Source organism: Hypanus sabinus, chromosome 1, assembly GCF_030144855.1.
Source record: "Hypanus sabinus isolate sHypSab1 chromosome 1, sHypSab1.hap1, whole genome shotgun sequence".
Taxonomy (NCBI): Eukaryota; Metazoa; Chordata; class Chondrichthyes; order Myliobatiformes; family Dasyatidae; genus Hypanus; species Hypanus sabinus.
Window position 1 is genome coordinate 62134829 of NC_082706.1, and position 20744 is coordinate 62155572.

The 20744-nt window shown below is 40.1% G+C and overlaps 1 protein-coding gene across 2 annotated transcripts in view; it reads left to right on the forward strand.

Annotated features, from left to right (window-relative positions):
* fancd2 (FA complementation group D2) overlaps window positions 1–20744 on the forward strand; it is a 144026-nt gene that overhangs the window by 75285 nt on the left and 47997 nt on the right. For both annotated transcript variants that reach the window (XM_059970407.1, XM_059970416.1), the window contains 8 exons: window positions 88–161; window positions 1728–1865; window positions 1978–2078; window positions 13004–13119; window positions 13332–13440; window positions 15871–15972; window positions 18136–18254; window positions 20598–20738. In XM_059970407.1, coding sequence (XP_059826390.1) covers window positions 88–161; window positions 1728–1865; window positions 1978–2078; window positions 13004–13119; window positions 13332–13440; window positions 15871–15972; window positions 18136–18254; window positions 20598–20738 — 900 coding nt within the window. The remainder of the gene's footprint in view (window positions 1–87; window positions 162–1727; window positions 1866–1977; window positions 2079–13003; window positions 13120–13331; window positions 13441–15870; window positions 15973–18135; window positions 18255–20597; window positions 20739–20744) is intronic.

Genomic DNA, 20744 nt, shown 5'->3' on the forward strand with positions numbered 1-20744 from the left:
GGTGTGGTAGAACTTTTAAAAATAATAAAATGGAATAATATGTTGAAATGTATATTAAGCACCTTCCCCCTTTTGCCCATGATCTAGGAACTGATTGGAAGAAGTGTACTTGATGACTTTCAAGAGGACTTTGTTGTAGATCTGATACCAGAAATAGATAAGTAAGTTATAAATTACTGCTTGCTCATGTATGATAAAAATAAACTTTTGTTTATTAGGGAACCACTTTTGTTCAGTATATGGAATACCATGGTGAGGATGAGTGAATGAATGGAATAACTGATCATTCATTAAGAAATAATCACAAGTGATTCTGCAGATACTGGAAATCCAAAGCAACTTAACAGGTCGGGCAGCGTCTATGGAGGGGAATAAACAGTCAATGTTTTGGGCCTAGACTATTCGGTGATCAGTGGTGCTCTGGAGGGATCTGTTTTGTGACCCCCTCCTCTTTGTGATTTTTATAAATGCTCTGGATGAAGAAGTAGAAGGATAGGTTAATAAGTTTGCTGATGACACAAAGGTTGGGGATGTTGTGGATAGTGTGGAGGGTTTTCAGAGGTCACAGGACATTGATAGGATGCAGAACTGAGCACTCAAAGCTGCTGTGCAGGTGACATAGCGTTTTGACATTCATCAACTGTGGAATTGAGTTTAAGAGCCATGAAGTAATGCTACAGCTATATCAGACCTTAGTCAGACTCCACTTGGAGTTCTGGTCACCTCACTACAGGAAAGAATGCCAAGGAGATTTACAAGGGTGTTGCCTGGATTGGGGAGCATGCCTTATGAGAATAGGTTGAGTGAACTTGGCCTTTTCTCCTTGGAGTGATGAAGGATGAGAGGCGAACTGATAGAGGTGTATAAGATGATGAGAGGCATTGATCATGTGGATAGCCAGAGGCTTTTTCCCAGGGCTGAAATGGCTAACACAACAGGGCATAGTATTAAGGTAATTGGAAGTAGGTACAGAGTGGCTATCAGGGGTAAGTTTTTCACACAGAGTGATGGGTGTGTAGAATCCACTACCGGCGATGGTGGTGAAGGCAGGTACAACAAGGTCTTTAAAGAGACTTAGATAGGTACATGGAGCTTAGAAAAATAGAGGGCTCTGTGGTAGGGTAATTCTAGGCAGTTTCTAGAGTAGGTTACATGGTCAGCACAACATTGGGAGCTGAAGGGCCTGTAATGTGCTGAAGGTATTTAAATTCTATGGTTCTTCATCAGGGCACCTCAGCAAAAATAACTGTTCTGTGTCAGCACCAGAAACATAATTTGTAAACCTCACTTGATTGAGAAAGAGAGATTGTACGAGACTAAAAACCGTAAATCAGTGCTTTAAGTGGATAATCTAAGTGCAGTTGGAATTTTGTTTCTCTTTCACCTTTTTAAAATGTGTTTGTGCAGTAGGTTGGACAATGTAGTGATAAACATTGCCTTGAGAAACTCCTAGATTACACAAGCATGATCCAATTTTGACTTCACCTTGCAAGGACTGGTCCATGTGGCCTGTCGGAACAATACTGTCAATTGATGCTGTATCAGGGGCACCTTTGGGATTCTGAATAAGGGGATCATGAGCCTTTCCATTAAAAGTTGGATTGAAGCTCCCCAAATTAATTTTGTCCAATTTTCTACAGTCAGTTTTATTGACGTTTTGAATATGTGAAGATATTTCCAGTACTCAATTTCTTATTGTTCTGTACTCTGTATTTTGATTCTTTTAGTAAATACCTGCTACCATTGAAGTGCATGTATAACTTGGATGAAGAAGAAAGTGAAGGTGGGATTGTAATCAACCTTCTGCCGCTGTTGTCCGATAGCGTGAATAACACTGGCTTTAAAGGCAAGCAGGGAATCCAGAAGTAAGGATTAGCAGTGGTTATAAACGTTTTATTCTAAAACAGTCAAAAACATAGATTGACTTTGTTTTAAAGAAAACAAAGAACAAAATGTTGTGTATTTGTCTATTTTTAGATGTGTTTCACCTGTGAGTCTTGCTTCCTTTTTCCGTTTGCTGAGGCTGTGTGAAGAGGTGCAACATCACGGAAATTTGGAGGAAATTGACGCCTTGTTAGGTAGGTTTTGAGGGCCTTACTGGAGTTTGAATAGGAAAAAGGTAATATTAGAAAAAATTCAGATTCACTTTGTTTATCACGTACATGTAGTGAAATGCATTCTTTGTGTTAACAATCAACACAGCCTGAGGATGTGCTCGAATAAATAGCACTTGACTTTAGTTGAAGGTTGTTTTCTAAGAAGCTGGTAATTTCTTGACAGTCGTATTTCTGTAATTTTGCAATGAACCTACTTCAGGTAATTTTTTAAAAATGTAATTGTCTGTAAATATACCTGTAGGTATAGCAAAACTCTGATAATCTGCTATTTAACCATTCAGAAATCTCTATGGTTCAGCTTCTGGATCACTAGGTTATGTTTGCCACATTATTTTTCCTGTTCGCTGGGGCCCCAGTTCTGGGAAATTTATTACCAGAATGTTTAATACATAAAAATGTGATAGTATGGAAAATCTGCTGCTAATCTGGCACCACCAAAGTCCTAAATGTAATGGATTGTCTGAGATTTGCTGTAATAAGTTACCTGTTAGTATCAGTTTAATTCAGACTGTTAGGAGTGCTCCACAATAATTTATTTCCCTCTCTGATCCCAATATCTTAATTATTTTTTCTCTTTGCTCTGGGTTGCTGCTTTGTACCATTTGCAATTGGTAGCCGTTAGTTGGTAATGCTGCAAATACAAGCACATGTCCAGTTATTATCCCGTTTAGAACATCAGAGGTTCAAAAATGTAAGTCTCCACTATAGAACTACTTCTCTTATTTGGGCCACAGATAGGCCAGCTGGTGGCATAATGGCATCAGTGCTGGACTTCGGGATGAGAGGTCCCAAGTTTGAATCCATACGGCTCCCTTGCACACTTTCCACTCATGCTGGGTTAAGAGAAGGCAATGGTAAACCACTGCTGTAACTTGCCTTGTCAGAGAGTCGTGGAAGGAAATTGTCTGCTAACAGGAAAAAATTCCAGATGCAACACACCTGTCTTTCTTTATTATTCTCGGGCACTGAATGGGCACTTTGAGGTACACTTGCTCATAATCAGCCAACTGAAGGTATAAAAGCAAGTTATTCAGACCAAAGAATGTGATATAAGTGACTGACTGTGGAAAGATTGTTGCTGCCAGACAGGGCGGTTTGAGTATCACAAAAACTGCTGATCTCCTGGGATTTTCACACACACGGTCTCTAGATCTTCCAGAGAATGGTGCTTAAAATTTATGAAAAAAAATCCAGTGAGCAGCAGTTCTGTGGACAAAGATGCTTTGTTGATGAGAGAGGTCAGAGGAGATTGGCCAGACTTGTTCGAGTTGTCAGGAAGGCAACAGTAACTCAAATAAAAACATGTATCACCACAGTGATGTGCAGAAGAGTATCTCTGAATGCACAGCAAGTCAAATCTTAAAGTTGATGGCTGACAGCAGGAAAAGACCATGAATATGTACTCGGTATCACTTCATTAGATACCTAATAAAATGGTCATTGGCTGTATATAGCATGTTCCATGCCTTTGCAATAAGGAGATAAAACTGAAAAGGCAAGGATTAAAACCATCAGGATGTAAAACAAGAAACTTGGTAAAGTATAGGGCTTTTCATAATTTTTGAGCATAGATTAGAAAGCAACCTGGAAGAAGGAACTATAAGGTGAACTCATTGTTACTGGTTGTGCATTGTAGAGAAGACCAATGGAATCTGTGTTTCAAGGATGATTAAATCTGAAACAAAGACTTCTCTTTGGTCACCATTTAGAATAATTGTCTGAGTAGCTCTTCAAAAATACATGTATTATCACTAGTTCATATTATTTGCTTATCTTGGAATTTTTGTGTTTGACCATCTTTGATTGTGTGTATTTTTTCATTGATTCAATGGGTATTTCTTTGTACCTACTGTGAATGCTCGCAAGAAAATGAATTTCAGGGTAGTATATGGTGATCTACACATACTTTGCTTCCTTGACGTTGTCATAGCCAAGGGAGGTAATGGGGATATGCTCCTAATGGCATGCATATCAAATGGCCTCTGACAAGTAAAGGGGAAAAGGTGGGGTTACTGGCACCTTAAAAACAGTTGCTTTGGGCAAATGGGGCTCGTCAGCCATGGTTGGCATCTCATCTAGGAGAAGGAAACCTGATCTCAAACATCTACTGCCTTGCAGCTAAACCACTCATGGGGAAGGTTTCAGGAGTAAACCCTGAGGAAAAATCTGGCCCTGGAGTCCCTAAGGCAGTCCAATGTTGAGTTCAACACTGACTGGCAACTACTGCGATGCCACTGGAGGCAAACTGTATCGGTCTCTGCTGTTTCTTTGGATTTATCAGCTACGTGGAGAGGGGGAGCCTTCTGCATGACTAACAGCTTGCTCTCCTTATCATACTGTCCTGGCTTGCGTATAATATAGACAGTTATGATGAAATATCCATGGTTGACCCCGACCAACAAAGGCTTCACACATACTTTGATAATAAACAAATTTAATACACTTTTACTTTCAAAAGGAAACTGTATCTGGCGAAGCTTGACAGAACTGTGAGTCGAGCAGCTCTGTGGTGGGTAAGTTTGTTACTGCAATGTAATAGTGCTGATTTCATTTGTACAGCTTGACACAAGAGCAGAAATCAATATGAACATCAAAATAGTATTTTTTAATTAATTTAACTGATTCCTCAATCAGTTCCCCTCCAGCACCACCTTCTTCCATCTGGCAGAACTGGTCCTCATTCTCAACAATTTCTCCTTTGGCTCCTCTCACTTCCTCCAGTCTTGAGGCCATGGGCCTCAGCTGTACCTGCCTTTTTGGTGGCTATGTAGAACAGTCCATGTTCCAAGCCTTCCCCAATAATGCCCGCCAAAACTTTGTCCACTATATTGACGACTGCATTGGTGCTGTTTCATGCACCCATGCTTGAGCTTGTCAATTTCATCAACTTCGTCTCCAACTTACACCCTGCCCTTAAATTCACTTGGTCCATTTCGGACAACTCCCTCCCCTTTTATGGAAAAGAAAGGCTTATCCTGGGAATACTATTCTCTTCTCAATTCCTTTGTCTCCAGTGCATTTGTTCCTCGGATAAGCCTTCCCTTTCCATGACATCAGTGAAGTCCTCCTTCAATGAATGGGATTTTTTTCCTCCAGCAGAGATGCTGCCCTACCAACATCTCCTGCATTTCCCGGAAATACCTGCTCACCTCATCTTCCTGCCACCTTAACAGTAGTAGAGTTCCTCTGGTCCATACGTACCATACCATGAGCCTCCACATCCAACTGTAACAAGAGACACAGGCTTGTACTGTAGGTGTTACTTTAAGAGCGCCTGAGTGAAGCAGGACTATGACGTCAGTCACAGGCTGTGGTAGCCTGCTGTGGACTTAAACAGAGAGAGAGAGATCTTCAGTTTGTTGCTGTCATCGAAAGACTGGGAGTTCCATACTCTCCCTTGCCCAAAAGCTTGGGTTGATTATCGGCACGTAGTGCTGAAAGGATGTGTGACTGTCACTTGGTATAATCCATATGTGTGGATTTGTTGGAGTATCCTGTGGTACCGCTTTTGTTGGCCCTTTACCTGGAATCAGGGTGTGAGGTTATAACCACTTGAAGACAATACTCCTGTGACTGTCACCTGGTGGATTTCAGAACGACTCAATGGACAAGATCTTCGATTGTTACTTCGTTTACCCAACGTGAAACCTGGGATTCTTTGTATCGCCCTCTCTCTATCTGGATTTCTTCCATCATATAACCATATTACAATTACAGCACGGAAACAGGCCATCTCGGCCCTTCTAGTCTGTGCTGAATGCTTACTCTCACCTAGTCCCACCAACCTGCACTCAGCCCATAACCCTCCTTTCCTTTCCTGTACATATACCTATCCAATTTTACTTTAAATGACAGTATCAAACCTGCCTCTACCACTTCTACTGGAAGCTCGTACCACACAGCTACCACTCTCTGAGTAAAGAAATTCCCCCTTGTGTTACCCCTAAACTTTTGCCCTGTAACTCTCAACTCATGTCCTCTTGTTTGAATCTCCCCAACTCTCAATGGAAAAAGCCTATCCACGTCAACTCTATCTATCCCCCTCATAATTTTAAATACCTCTATCAAGTCCCAACTCCTATACTCAATGCTCTGATTTATAAAGGCCAGCAGACCAAAAGCTTTCTTCACCACCTTATCCACATGAGATTCCACCTTCAGGGAACTATGCACCATTATTCCTAGATCTCTCTGTTCTACTGCATTCTTCAATGCCCTACCATTTACCACGTATGTCCTATTTTGACTAGTCCTACCAAAATGTAGCACCTCACACTTATCAGCATTAAACTCCATCTGCCATCTTTCAGTCCACTCTTCTAACTGGCCTAAGTCTCTCTGCAAACTTTGAAAACCTACTTCATTATCCACAACGCCACCTATCTTAGTATCATCTGCATACTTACTAATCCAATTTACTATCCCATCATCCAGATCATTAATGTATATGACAAACAATATTGGACCTAGTACGGATCTCTGAGGCACACCACTAGTCACCGGCCTTCAACCTGACAAGCAGTTATCCACCACTACTCTCTGGCATCTCCCATCCAGCCACTGTTGAATCCATTTTATTACTACAATATTAATACCTAACAATTGAACCTTCCTAACTAACCTTCCGTGCGGAACCTTGTCAAAGGCCTTACTGAAGTCCATATAGACAATATCCACTGCTTTACCCTCATCAACTTTCCTCGTAACCTCTTCAAAAAATTCAATAAGATTGGTCAAACATGATCTTCCATGCACAATTCCATGTTGACTGTTCCTAATCAGACCCTGTCTATGCAGATAATTAAACAGTCGGCCCTCCTTATCCACAAATTCCACATGCACGAATTCAACCGACCGTGAATCGCAAAAACCCGAAAGTGCTCTTCCAGCACTTGTTCAAGCGTGTACAGACTTTTTTTCTTGTCATTATTCCCTAAACAATACAGTATAACAACTATTTTACATAGCATTTACATTGTATTAGGTATTAAAAGTAATCTAGAGATGATTTAAAGTACATGGGAGGATGTGTGAGGGTTATCGTGGATCGGAATCGAAAAAAATCGGAAGTTCTCTTACTAAGTAAGCCGGAGCAGGTACATCTGGTATTATTTAGCGTCAGTTAGTCAAACGTTTGTCTTGGTATATAGTATATATTTTACCTTTCTATGCATATAAAACACTTAAGAACATATGTTTCAGCTCCCAAGGGCGTTCTCCACCATGCCGGATTGATGTGGAGGATCAGTACCCCAAACCCAATCATTAAACCACTGCGTTGCTTAGTAATAATTGTAGCTTTCATCGGGTCAGAGCCTTTCTCACTTTATCCTTTAAAATTGTTCTGATCGTTGACCGACGTAGCCTAATGCTTTTCCAATAACCAATGGCGTTTCACCTCTTTCCGACTGTTTTATTATTTCCACTTTATTCTCAATCATGGTCATGATTATTTTCGTGAACAGAAACACTGTGGATTCAGAGCTTCGGTGCCGGATCCTAATGTCCACCGCATTGAGACAGATTGAATAAGGGACGAATTTTGGTATCCACGAGGCATCCAGGAACCAATCCCTTGCAGATAAGGAGAGCCAACTGTATATACCATCTCTAAGAATACCTTCCATTAATTTACCCACCACTGATGTCAAACTTACAAGCCTATAATTGCTAGGTTTACTCCTAGAACCCTTTTTAAACAATGGAACCACATGACCAATACGCCAATCCTTCAGCACCATCCTCGTTTCTAATGACATTTGAAATATTTCTGTCAGAGCCCCTGCTATTTCTGCACTAACTTCTCTCAAGGTCCTAGGGAATATCCTGTCAGGATCCGGAGATTTATCCACTATTATTTATTTATCTATTATTTATTCATCTATTCTACTTTGCCATCTGAACCTTAAGACTTTAAGAATTCTTCTTCTTCTCCCCCTCCCCCTCCTTTTCCTCCTCCTCGTTCTTACGGCAGTTGGCATCCACACTTTCACATTACTGCCAACTTCAGGATTTACTGTCCCTCATTGTCCATTCACTTGACTGCCTGAAGTTGTCTTTCCAGTCCCATTGCCCTTAAAAAACTAAACAACCAAAACTAAATTCCCCTGATCACTCTCCCCACATTCCAATAAACCTTTAACACAGTTCTCTACCAGACCTATTTTGCGTAATTGTTGTAGCATTTGTTGTCTTTCCTGTGCAAATTTCCTGCATGAAATAAGGATATGCTGTACTGTTTCAGACTCCTGACATAGATTGCAAAAACCTGTCGGATGTTTATTTATGATGGTCAGAGTACCATTAAGGTTCCTGTGCCCAATTCTCAGTCTACTTATAATTACTTGCTCCTGACAGCCGAAGTGCTACGCCTGCCCATTGACTTCCTCCCTCACTTCCTTTCAGAGCTCCAAACAGACCTTCCAGGTGAATCAGTACTTCACCTGTGAATCTGCTGGATTTGTCTGTTGTATCTGATGCTCCAGATGCAACGTCCTCTACATTGGTGAGACCCATGGTAAATCGGGGTTCACTTCATCAAACACATCCGCTCCATCTGCCTAAAGCGGAACTTCCAGTGCCAAGCATTTTAATTCCCGTTACCATTCCCATGTCTTGTGTCATGGTGAGGCCACCCTCGGGGTGGAGGAGCAACCCCTTATATTCTGACTGGGTATATGGCATGAATATCAATTTCTCCTTTAGGTAAAAATTTTCCCTCACCCCCTTTTATTCACCACTCTGGCCTGTTACCCCTTTCTCACCTGTCTATCACTTTCCCCTGTGCCCCTCCTTCTCCAGCCCTTTGGCTTTCCCACCCGCCTGGTTTCAGCTATCACCTAGCTACCCTCCTTTCCCTCCACACACCTTTTTATTCTGGCATCTTCCTCCCTCCTTTCTAGTCCTGAAGAAGGGTCTCGGAAAAAAGTGTCAGCTGTTATTTATTTCCTTGGATGCTGCCTGATTTGCTGAGTTCGCCAGCATTTTGTGTGTGTTGCTTTGGATTTCCAGCATCTGTAGAATTTCTTCTGTTTATAAATATATGGTTATTATTAATTACCTCTCGAAGTGTTTGGAATATGACACTATGGAGAAGCTGAGATAAGTAAGGTAGAATAGACAGGATCATCAGCATAGAGGGATCTATCAGTAATGAAGATTGAATGACTGAATGTTTTAGTATAGATAAAACTGGTGACAAAATGCCATACAAGAAAGGAAATATGGCTATAACACAATATCATTGTTGCTTCTTAACTCTGTAACTACTAAATAACAGGTTATAAGAAAAAGTCAGGTTGACACTGAGCAGTCCGACCAAAATATTAGGCTGTGTTGGACCATAGACACAGATCCACTTCAAGGACTTTTGGGGATTAGTAGTAGTCCAGAAGTGAAAAAAAATACCAGTGGGTATAGGTTATCACGTTGCTCTCCAAGTTGCATACAGTCCTGGTTTAGGCATATATCCCCGAGTTAAACATCAACTGCATACTACCTATGTTGCAGCACTGTGAGCATATCTTAACCCTTACATACTGTTCAGGTCAAATTTGATGCATTTTGACATTTGACAGTAGTGAAAACACCCTAAATGCCATTTGTTTAGCCAAAATTTGATGACTTTTCCTAAAGTAACCCAAAATGCACAAAAATGAAAATATTTAATAAATTTATACTTTTGTACAGGTGCTACAAAATTTTGTACATTGAGGCTGCTCTGGGTCAAATTTGACCCATATCTATTGAAATGGATTTTAGATCTCTGAAACATTAATTAAGGATTAATCACCCATTTATTAATGTCAGATAGGCTATTTATGCATTCTAAATAGATCTATGATTCAAAATTTGGTATTTATGAGAGGATTTAGGGGCCGGGTCAAAATTGACCCGGACCATACTGTGAAGGTATAGAATAGGAACAGTATGTAAGGGTTAAATACAGACATTTCAAGGAGGAAGCTTTTCTAGAGGACTATTAAGTATGGCATTAAACGTTGACTTTGCCCATATCATTTAAATGGATTAAAAAATACACCACAATTTTATTTGATTAACTTCTGTTTTTTTCTTATTTTGTATGTGAGTGCAGGAAATGTATATCAAAAACCCTTTCTTATTCAACTCTTTTAGACAATAGAGTTGATCAATTCGTTTCATTTGATCATCTCAATATTTAGGACTACTGTGAATGTGACAAACAGACATACTTTATTGATCCCAAGGGAAATTGGGTTTCGTTACGGCCACACCAACCAAGAATAGTGAAGAAATATAGCAATATAAAACCATAAATAATTAAATAATAATAAGTTAATCATGCCAAGTGGAAATAAGTCCAGGACCAGCCTATTGACTCAGGGTGTCTGACACTCCGAGGGAGGAGTTGTAAAATTTGATGGCCACAGGTAGGAATGACTTCCTATGACGCTCAGTGTTAAATCTCGGTGGAATGAGTCTCTGGCTGAATGTACTCCTGTGCCTAACCAGTACATTATGGAGTGGATGGGAGTCATTGTCCAAGATGGCATGCAACTTGGACAGCATCCTCTTTTCAGACACCACTGTCAGAGAGTACAGTTCCACCCCCACAACATCACTGGCCTTACGAATGAATTTGAGTTACGAATGGAAGGTAATCTTAACTAATTGCAAAAATGCAGATAATTCTCAAGTTAGGCAGCATCATTTTCTTCAATGTGTGTATTCATTCACTGAAGATGGATGTCACTAATTGCCTTCTGAATTAAATGGTATACTGAGAAGAGCCACAATGGTGATCGAGTCATATGTAAGCTAAACCAATATTTCCTTTCCAGTGGGGCGAGAAATAGATTTAATATACTAAATTGATAATTACTTTGATAAAGATTTTAGTTAATTATTTTTCTCTATTCAGAGACACTGCCTTGTATGTCTACCATTTCAGACTTCCACCATAAATAAAACAGTTTTATTTCTTTTTTCCCACTACTTTAAGATCACTGAGGTGAGCTACGTCATCTCAGAGCTCAGCTGAATGGGGATGGATGCTATGTCTGGTTCAGTTCTGTGTTATTTAACTGCACTCTTGTTTCAGCTGCTTGAAAGAAATTTTACAACAAAAACCTAGCCAGCATGTGGTGCTGGGTTCTTAAGTAAGTGCTCAATTGTGCACTTGATATAGTGTTGTGGTTTCTCAATCAGTTTCCATTGTTTAATTAGGTGTAGAATGGCTGTTATAAATAGAAATGCTCAAGCAAATGTAGATTAGCCACCAGGTTTGCATTGCAAGTTTTCTCACATAGGAACTTCCATTGTGGATCTGAGGGACTGAATGGTTGCTTCCTGTGCTGTTAACTTCCATTTCTAATGTTAGTGTTTTTAGTGTTAAAACACTAACTAGCGTTAATGTTAGTTTTCGTTCGTGTATAGAGGACAAATAATGATTTTAACCGATTAAACATGGCAGCCCAGCTTTTGTTTTGTTTTTATTTTGTTTTTTTTTAGTTTAGGGGGACTTCCTTTTCTCTTGTAAAATTGTTTTTGAATCTTTTTCATATTTAGTTACTAATAGATTGGGAGGCTTAGATTATACATGTTACTTGGAGTCTGTTTCTGTTTACGTTAACCATTATTAATGTAATCCCGATCTTTTTGTATCACTTCCATTCTTATGTTTATCTACTTGAAACTCAATAAAAAAGATTGATAAAGAAAATGTAGATAAGTAGGTTAGTAAATTTGTGGATGATACCAAAATTGGTGGAGTTGTAGATAGTGTAGAAGACTGGCAAAGAACACAAGATGATAAAAATCAGTTGCAGAGATATGGGCTGAGAAATAGCAGGTGGTGTTTAACCCAGATAAATGTGAAGCGGTGCACCTTGGTAGGGCAAATGCAAGGAGACAGTACACTGTTAAGGGCAAGACCCTTAATAGTGTTGCTGAGCAGGGAGATCTTGGGGTTCAAGTTCATAGCTCCTCAAAAGTGGCTACACAGATCCAAAGGTGGTTAAGAAGGCATATGGAATGCTTGCTTTTATTAGTCGAGGCTCTTGAGTTCAAAAGTCAGGACGTTAGGCTGCAACTTTATAAAACTCTGGTGGTTAGGCCACAACTGAAGTATAGTATACAGCTCTAGTCACCCTGCTAAAGGAAGTACATTGAGGTTTTGGAGAGTGTACTGGATGCTGCCTGGTTTAGAGGGCATGTACTATCACAAGCGGCTGGATAAAGTTGGGTTGTTTTCTCTTGGAGCGTCAGAGGCTGAGGAGGTTTACAAGATTATGAGAGGCATAGATAGAGTGGAGAGAGTACCTTTTTCCCATGGTTGAAATGAGTAATACCAGAGGGTGTGCATTGAAGGCAGAGGGTTTAAGTTCAAGAGGGATGTGAGGAATAAGTTTTTTTACTCGGAGTCATGGATACCAGGAATGCACTGCTTGGTATGGTGGTAGAGGCAAATACATTAGATGCTTTTAAGAGACGTTTAGATAGGCATATAAATGTAAGGAAAATCGAGGAATAGGAACATAGCATTGGTAGGAGGGATTAATGTTTGGGTGTTTTTGATTTGCTTCTTAGCTGTTTTGGCACAACATTGTGGGCTGAATGACCTTTTCCTGTGCAGTACTCGTCTGGGTAAACACCTACGTAGTAATAGTGTGTATAGCAATGTATATTGACAATGAAGTATAACATAATGAAAAGTATGAATTGAATTTCACCCTTGTCTAGATTGTAACAGATTTTATCAAGTAATATTATATTAAATAATTATAAAATACTGTTGTAGCACAATGCACAGCAAATCTGGCTTCTTAGAAATTTACGTGCATGTCATTGTAAAATCCATGTTTGCTGGGGCCTTTGTCTTTACTCAGCTTTTTGTCTTGTTGCAGGTTGTCCACTTTATCTGACTGATTTGGAGCTTGTAGAGAAGGTGGAGTCTCTGTCCAAACAAGAACGGGAGTTGCTTTGTTCACTGCTGTTTCATGCCCTCAACTGGTTCAGAGAGGTAATGTTACCTGAAGCCTGGTCTGGTACAAGTCTGCAACTTAATGACTGGTAGCTTCTGATTTCTAAAAGCCCACTTTGTGATATCTCTGCTAAAGTTTATTGAATTATAAATTTGAAATAGACATGGTCAATATAGTTATACTCCAGTGTAGTTAATGAGCATTATTTCTGTGGAGTTGTCAGCAGTGATTAATTTTATCTGTTTTTCAGGTAGTAAATGGATTCTGTAAACAGCAGGATACTGAGATGAAAGGAAAGGTACTTCTCCGATTGCAGAACATTACTCAGCTACAAGGTCTTCTTGAGAAGTGTATATCAGGTTTGCCTTGGTTTGTACTTAAGTGGGGCTCTACAGCTTGGCCATTTCATTTGCACGTACTGTTGTGGTTACAACATTTTGTATAGAGATTTTATAGTAGTTGCATAATAGCTGTTTGTGGCAGGGTTTGCAAGATAGTGTAAAGACTGGGGCCTGAACTATAGTTGAGATTGTATCTCAGGTACATCCTATTAATAGTCCCTTGGTTACACCTGCCTTTTTTGGCTGTGCACCTACTACTGTCCTGCAGGCATCCTACAAAGCAAGTAGCCCAGGAATGACAGGATCTTGGGCAGCAGAATTTGAATCAGTAAACACAAAGTACACTGCAGATACTGTGGTCAAATCAACATGTACAAACAAGCTGGATGAACTCAGCAGGTCGGGCAGCATCCATTAAAAGGAGCAGTCAACGTTTTGGACCAAGACCCTTCGTCAGGACTGAAGAAGGAAGGAGCAGGGGCCCCATAAAGAAGGTGGGGGGGAGGGAGGAAAACCAATCAGAGGAAAGATCCCGGTGCGGCCTCCTCTACATCAGCGAGGCCCAATGCAGATCGTCGAGCATCTCCGCTCCGTCCACCACAACAGACAGGATCTCCTGGTTGCCACCCACTTCAACTCTGCTTCACATTCCCATTCGGATTATGTCCATATATGGCCTCCTCTACTGCCGTGATGAGGCCAAACTCAGGTTGGAGAAGCAACACCTCATATACCGTCTAAGTAGTCTCCAGCCCCTTGTTATGAACATCAAATTCTCCAACTTCTGGTAATTCCCTCCCTCTCCCTTCCCCCATCCCACTTTCACTCTGTCTCCTCTTCTAGCTGCCTATCACCTCTCTCATGATATTGCCTTCTTCTACTATACTTAGTGCTTTCCCCTTAGATTCCTTCTTCACCTCTCCTGCCTATCCCCTCCCTGCTTCCCCTCCCCCACTCCTTGATCTTTCCTCTGACTGGTTTTCCACCCTCCCACCACCTTCTTTATAGGGCCCCTGCCCCCTCCTTCTTCAGTCCTGACTAAGGGTCTCAGCCCAAAACATTGACTGCTCCTTTCATCGGATGCTGCCTGACCTGCTGAGTTCATCCAGCTTGTTCGTACGTGTAAAATTTGAATCACCTTTTCCACCTCCCTGATTATGACTCCGTGCTGTCTTTTGGGCTTTACAGTATTTTTCAATGGCAGAGATATTGACAAACAAATGAGATATATTACCAATTATAATATAATGAATAGCATTACTACTAGACAAAATAAAAGGGGAGGGCAAAATTGGAATCCATTGAAATAAATGAGGCCCTATTAGACATTTCAGTTCCTTCAGATAAGCCTGCTATGGTGTACACAATCCTCCTGCTCATTGTAAATTGGAATCATTGATGAGTTCAGAACCATTGTGGGAATTTGAAGTACTTTCGTGTTCTGTAATTTTATAATACTGAGCAGAAGAACAAGAATGCACTGGAAGAATTGCTGGTATGCCAGTAACAAAATTTGGCCCCATACTTGAAATGAGGACGTTAGTAATGTTAATTTTTGACTAGTCACCCAGTTTTATTCTATTTATACTTTTGACAACCCCATCTAGTATTTCAAAACAAGACACTTTCTAATTCCTATCCTCATTCCCATTGTTTACAGTTACATTACCTGAGCTTCAGCATAACATGTGACTATCTTAGTACTGACAAGAACAAAATTAAACTAACTCTGATGCATTATGAGCGTATCTAAGGCAATTTGCTGTTCAGAGGAGGTGAAGAGTGAAGAAGTTGAGGGGAGAAGGAAAAACTGCAGGCAGCTTCCTCTTTCTGGCTTTGCAAAGATCATTTAAAATATAACTGCTTATAAATAGTGGTTGCTTCCTTAGGTTAGAGTATTCTACTTTAGGTAACAATGCAAGTGATCGTGCTTCAATGTTTCCATGTGTTCCCAGGTTTGATCTTTGACCCCATAATATAATGGACTGCTGCATATTTCTTGTGGAGCTATTAGCCACTAGTCTAACATACCAATTGAATGAAGGCAAGAGCCGGATGCATATTTTGGATGTTTTGCAATTCATGTCTAAATATTGACCTAAATTCTCTTTTTACTTGTTCTATTCACTTGAACACGATATTCATTTATATCTCAGAGTTTAAAAAGCTGCCTGTAAGGAGTTCGTAGGTTCTGTCCATGACCGCATGGGTTTCCTCCCGGTGCTTCAGTTTCAAAGACAAACTAGTTGATAGATTAATTGGCCATTATAAAGTATCCCATGATTTGGCTAGGATTAAATCAAGGGATAAATAAATAAATAAATGGTTCCCCAAATATCAGAGGATAGTTAAAACAAGGAAAAAGAATAATTTCTGCGCTAAGTTATTTCTGTGTCCTTAGTATTCACTTTTAACTTTCTCAGTTAAATTTTCCTTTTAATATTTCAGAGACTCCTGGATATATTCCTCCACTGGCAAACTTTGACTCAGAAATCACTGAAGTTCCTCCAATGACAGCTGTTGTAACAACAGCCAAGAAAGAAAATAAAGGTGATCAATGCTCCAAAAAGAAAAGCTTGTTGGTAGTTTCAGAATAGGCCATAAAAATGGCTCTAAAGTCTGCACTTTGTGATGAGCTAAATAGCCTCCTTTACCTACACCTTTCTTTTAAGGTCACATACCTTAAGAATAAGGCTAAAATCTGCCATGATTTATAGCAGAGCTAACTCAATGGGCTGACTGACCTGCTTCAGCTCCTATATCTTTTAGTCTTTTACAATCAATGCTGTCAATGACCAAAAGTATTGTATAATTGACTACTTCAAACAAGGAACTATGTACTTCTCTGTATCTTCAATTGAAGATTATTTAACCTTTGCTTTTTCTATTTAAATTTCTGGGTAAATTAATGGAAAGTATTCTTAGAGATGGTATATATAATTATCTGGATAGACAGGGTCTGATTAGGAACAGTTAACATGGATTTGTGCGTGGAAGGTCATGTTTGACAAATCTTATTCAATTTTTTGAAGAGGTTACTCGGAAAGTTGACGAGGGTAAAGCAGTGGATGTTGTCTATATGGACCTCAATAAGGCCTTTCATAAGGTTCTGCACGGAAGATTAGTTAGGAAGGTTCAATCGTTAGTTATTAATATTGAAGCAGTAAAATGGATTCAACAGTGGCTGGATGGGAGATGCCAGAGAGTAGTGGTAGATAACTGTCAGGTTGGAGGCCGGTGACTAGTGGTGTGCCTCACGGATCTGTACTGGGTCCATTGTTGTTTGTCATACACTAATGATCTGGATAATGGGGTGGTAAATTGGATTACTAAGTATGCAGATGATACTAAGATAGGTGATGTTGTGGGTGGATAATGAAGTAGGTTTTCAAAGCTTGCAGAGAGATTTAGGCCAGTTAGGGTTGAAAGATGGCAGATGGTGTTTAGTGCTGATAAGTGTAATGTGCTACATTTTGGTAGGGCTAGTCAAAATAGGACATATATGGTGAATGGTAGGGCATTGAAGAATGCAGTAGAACAGAGTGATCTAGGAATAATGGTGCATAGTTCCCTGAAGGTGGAATCTCATGTGGATAGGGTGGTGAAGAAAGCTTTTGGTATGCTGGCCTTTATAAATCAGAGCATTGAGTATAGAAGTTGGGATGTAATGTTAAAATTGTACAAGGCATTGGTGTTGCCAAATTTGGAGTATTGTGTACAGTTCTGGTTACCAAATTACAGGAAAGATGTCAACAGAATAGAGAGAGTACAGAGAAGATTTACTAGAATGTTACCTGGGTTTGAGCACCTAAGTTACAGAGAAAGGTTGAACAAGTTAGGTCTTTATTCTTTGGAGCGTAGAAGTTTGAGGGGGGACTTGATAGAGGTATTTAAAATTATGAGGGGAATAGATAGAATTGACGTGGATAGGCTTTTTCCATTGAGAGTAGGAGAGATTCAAACAAGAGGACGTGAGTTGAGAGGTAGGGGGTAAAAGTTTAGGGGTAACACGAGACAGAACTTCTTTACTCAGAGAGTGGTAGCTGTGTGGAACGAGCTTCCAGTAGAAGTGGTAGAAGCAGGTTTGATATTGTCATTGAAAAAAAAAAATTGGATAGGCATATGGACAGGAAAGGAATGGAGGGTTATGGGCTGAGTGCAGGTCGGTGGGACTAGGTGAGAGTAAGTGTTCGGCACAACCAGAAGGGCCGACATGGCCTGTTTCCATGCTGTAATTGTTATATGGTTATATAACAAAAAACATGTTTGAGACAAGGAAGTAATTTGGCTCCTGATTGACATTTAATCTGTTTCCAGTCTTAGTTGTAAATGAAAGATGATCTTCCTTTCTGGGTTAGCTAATTTATCCAACTGAGCTGTGTTTTTCAAGAGAATCCAAAGGAATACTGACTTGCTGTTAGGGAAAGGAATAGCAGCAAGGGTTCATGATTCTCAATGACTATTTAGTGATTCTGGTGGAAAAGAATCTGCACGCGGATATTGATAGGGAAAGAACTGGATCTGCTCTGATTTTCCATACTTCCTTGACTCAAAGATGACATTTGGCTAAGATACCAGCAGGGTGAAATAAATTTTTGCATTGGGGAGAAATGAAGATATTTTCTACCAACTGTTTTACACTGAAGAATATATCAAATCCAGAGCCTTAAAGATGTTAATATTTTTGTTTTTAATTTGCATTTGTCCCACAAGAGCTGAAGGGCAAGAAAAAGCAGAAATCAGAAGGCAGCAAGAACTCTTCTGCTGACAGCACTCTGACTGAGGAGCCTGCAGAAGGAAGTCCAATGCAAACTGAGAATGCTCAAGGAAAGGTACAATAGTGGCTCAGACAAGAAGGCGTTCCGTGAATTGAAACTCTTGGTATCATATTAATGTGTTTGTGTATGTTTCTCGGTCATTTTCTTTCAATAAATTATCAGCATCAAAGTGTGATTCCTCACCCTGATTTTGCCATTAGCAGTGAGCCAATGCCACACAGCAACACCCTATTGTTATGGAAATCATAGCCCAGTCCATCACAGGCATGTTACTTCCTTCTATGGTTTATTTTCACGTGCATTGTATCAGAAGAGCTATTAGTATTATCAAGGATGCCTGCAATCATGGTCATTCCCTTTTCTCCCTTCTACCTTCTAGGAGAAGATAGGAGTATGAAAGCCCAGGCAACTAGACTCAAGAACAGCTTCTTCCCCACTGCTACCAAACCAATCACCTCTTTTACATCCTCTAACTAGTGATGCCGTTCCATTCGCAGACTCTTAATCTTACACCTCTCAGTTATTCTGTTATTGTCACTTAAGCTTTTTTTTATTTCTTCAGTTAGCATTGCTACACTTCGTACTGTGTTGTTTTATGCTCTTTGTTTTATTTATTAAAGATTAAATATTGTTTATCGTCATTCTTTAGCATACAAGTGTAAAGGAGAACAAAATTATTATTACTCTGGATCTGATACAGCTCAAAAAAGCACATTAAGCATAATAACTATAAATATAAAAGCAGTTCTATAAAATACAATGTACAAGCAGGGATCTCAAGATACTTGGAAGCATGATAAAATAGGCCAAAGTCAGCAGGGTTTCCTTAACGCAAAAATCTTGGCTGACAAATCTGTTGAAATCCTTTGGGGAAAAAAAATAACAAGTAGATGGACAAAGGAGAATCAATGGATGTTTTGGCTTTTTAGAAGGCCTTTGACAAGGTTCTGCACATGAGGCAGATCAACAAGATAAGAACCCGTAATATTACAGGAACAATATTGGCATGGATAGAGGAATTGCTGATTGGCAGGAGGCAAAGAATGGGAATAAAAGGAGCCTTTTCTGGTTGGCTGCCGGTGACAAGGGGTGTTCCAGTGTTGGCACTGCTTTTTTTTACATTATATGTCAATAACTTGGATGATGGAATTGTTGGCATTGTGACCAAGTTTACAGGATATACAAAGTTAGGTGGAGGAGCATGTAGTGTTGTGGAAGCAGGAAGACTTCAGAAGGACTTAAACAGGTTTGGGGAATGAGCAAAGAAGTGGCAAATGGAATACAGTGTCAGAAAGTGCATAGTCAAGTGTTTTGGTAGGATTAAAAACAAAGACTATTTTCTAAACATGGAGAAACTTCAAAAATACAAGGTGCAAATGGACTTGGGAGTCATCATGCAGGATTCCCAAAGGCTCATTTACAGTTGAGTCAGTGGTGGGGAAGACAAGTGTACTGTTAGCATTCATTTTGAGAGGAATAGAATATAAAAGCAAGGATATCATACTGAGGCTTTATAAGGTATTGGTGAGGCCTCACTTGGAGTATTGTGAGCAGATTTGGGCCCCTTGATTTAAGAAAGGATGTGCTGTCATTGGAAAGTATCCAAAGGAAGTTCACAGGGAATGAAAGGCTTATTGTATGTAGAGGGATTGATGGCTCTGGGGCCTGTATTTGTTGAAATTTAGAAGACTGGGTGGGGGGGGGGGGGTAACTCATTGAAACCTATCAAATGTGAAAGGCCTTGATAAAGTGGATGTGGAGACGATGTTTTCTGTGGTGGGGGAAGTCTGAGCAGAGGGCACAGCCTTAGAATAGAGGGACATCCATTTAGAATAGAGATAAGAAGAAATTTCTTTAGCCAGAGGGTGGTGAATCTGTAGAACTCGTTGCCACAGGCTGCTGTGGAGTCCCAGTCACCGGGTGTATTTAAGGCAGAAATTGATAGGTTCTTGATTAGTCAGGGCATGAAGGGATACGGGGAGAAGGCAGGAGATTGGGGCTGAGAGGGAAAGTGGATCAGCCATGATGAAATGGCGGAGCAGATTTAATGGGCTGAATTGCCTAAGTGACGCTGGGTGATATGTATGTAGTGGTGGCAAATTGTTGTGGGATGGGTTAATGGGTGGAGGTGTTGATCAGCCTGATGACTTTGGGGAAGTAACTGTTTTTGAGTCAAGTGGTTTTGGTTTGAATGCTGCATAACTTCTACCTTGAATGGAGTGGGACAAACTGTTCATAAGCACCATGTAGTCTGTTTACACTGTGAGTTTCATGCAAGTAAGGAACTTCATTGCACCCTGGGATGTGTACACATTAAGCTGTTCTGATAGAAGTGAATGAATGATGATCTAGACGACTCCAAATACCTTAAGTAGTATTCTATTCTGTATTCTGCAGGAGAACAGTGAAGAAGGAAAGGTCGTTGTTAACTTGGCCAATTACAGAGCTTACTTTAGAGAACTGGATATAGATGTATTTTTTGTCCTACAATCAGGTCTGGTAACCAAGTCCCATCTGGATACTGAGCTAAATACCAAGGTGAGT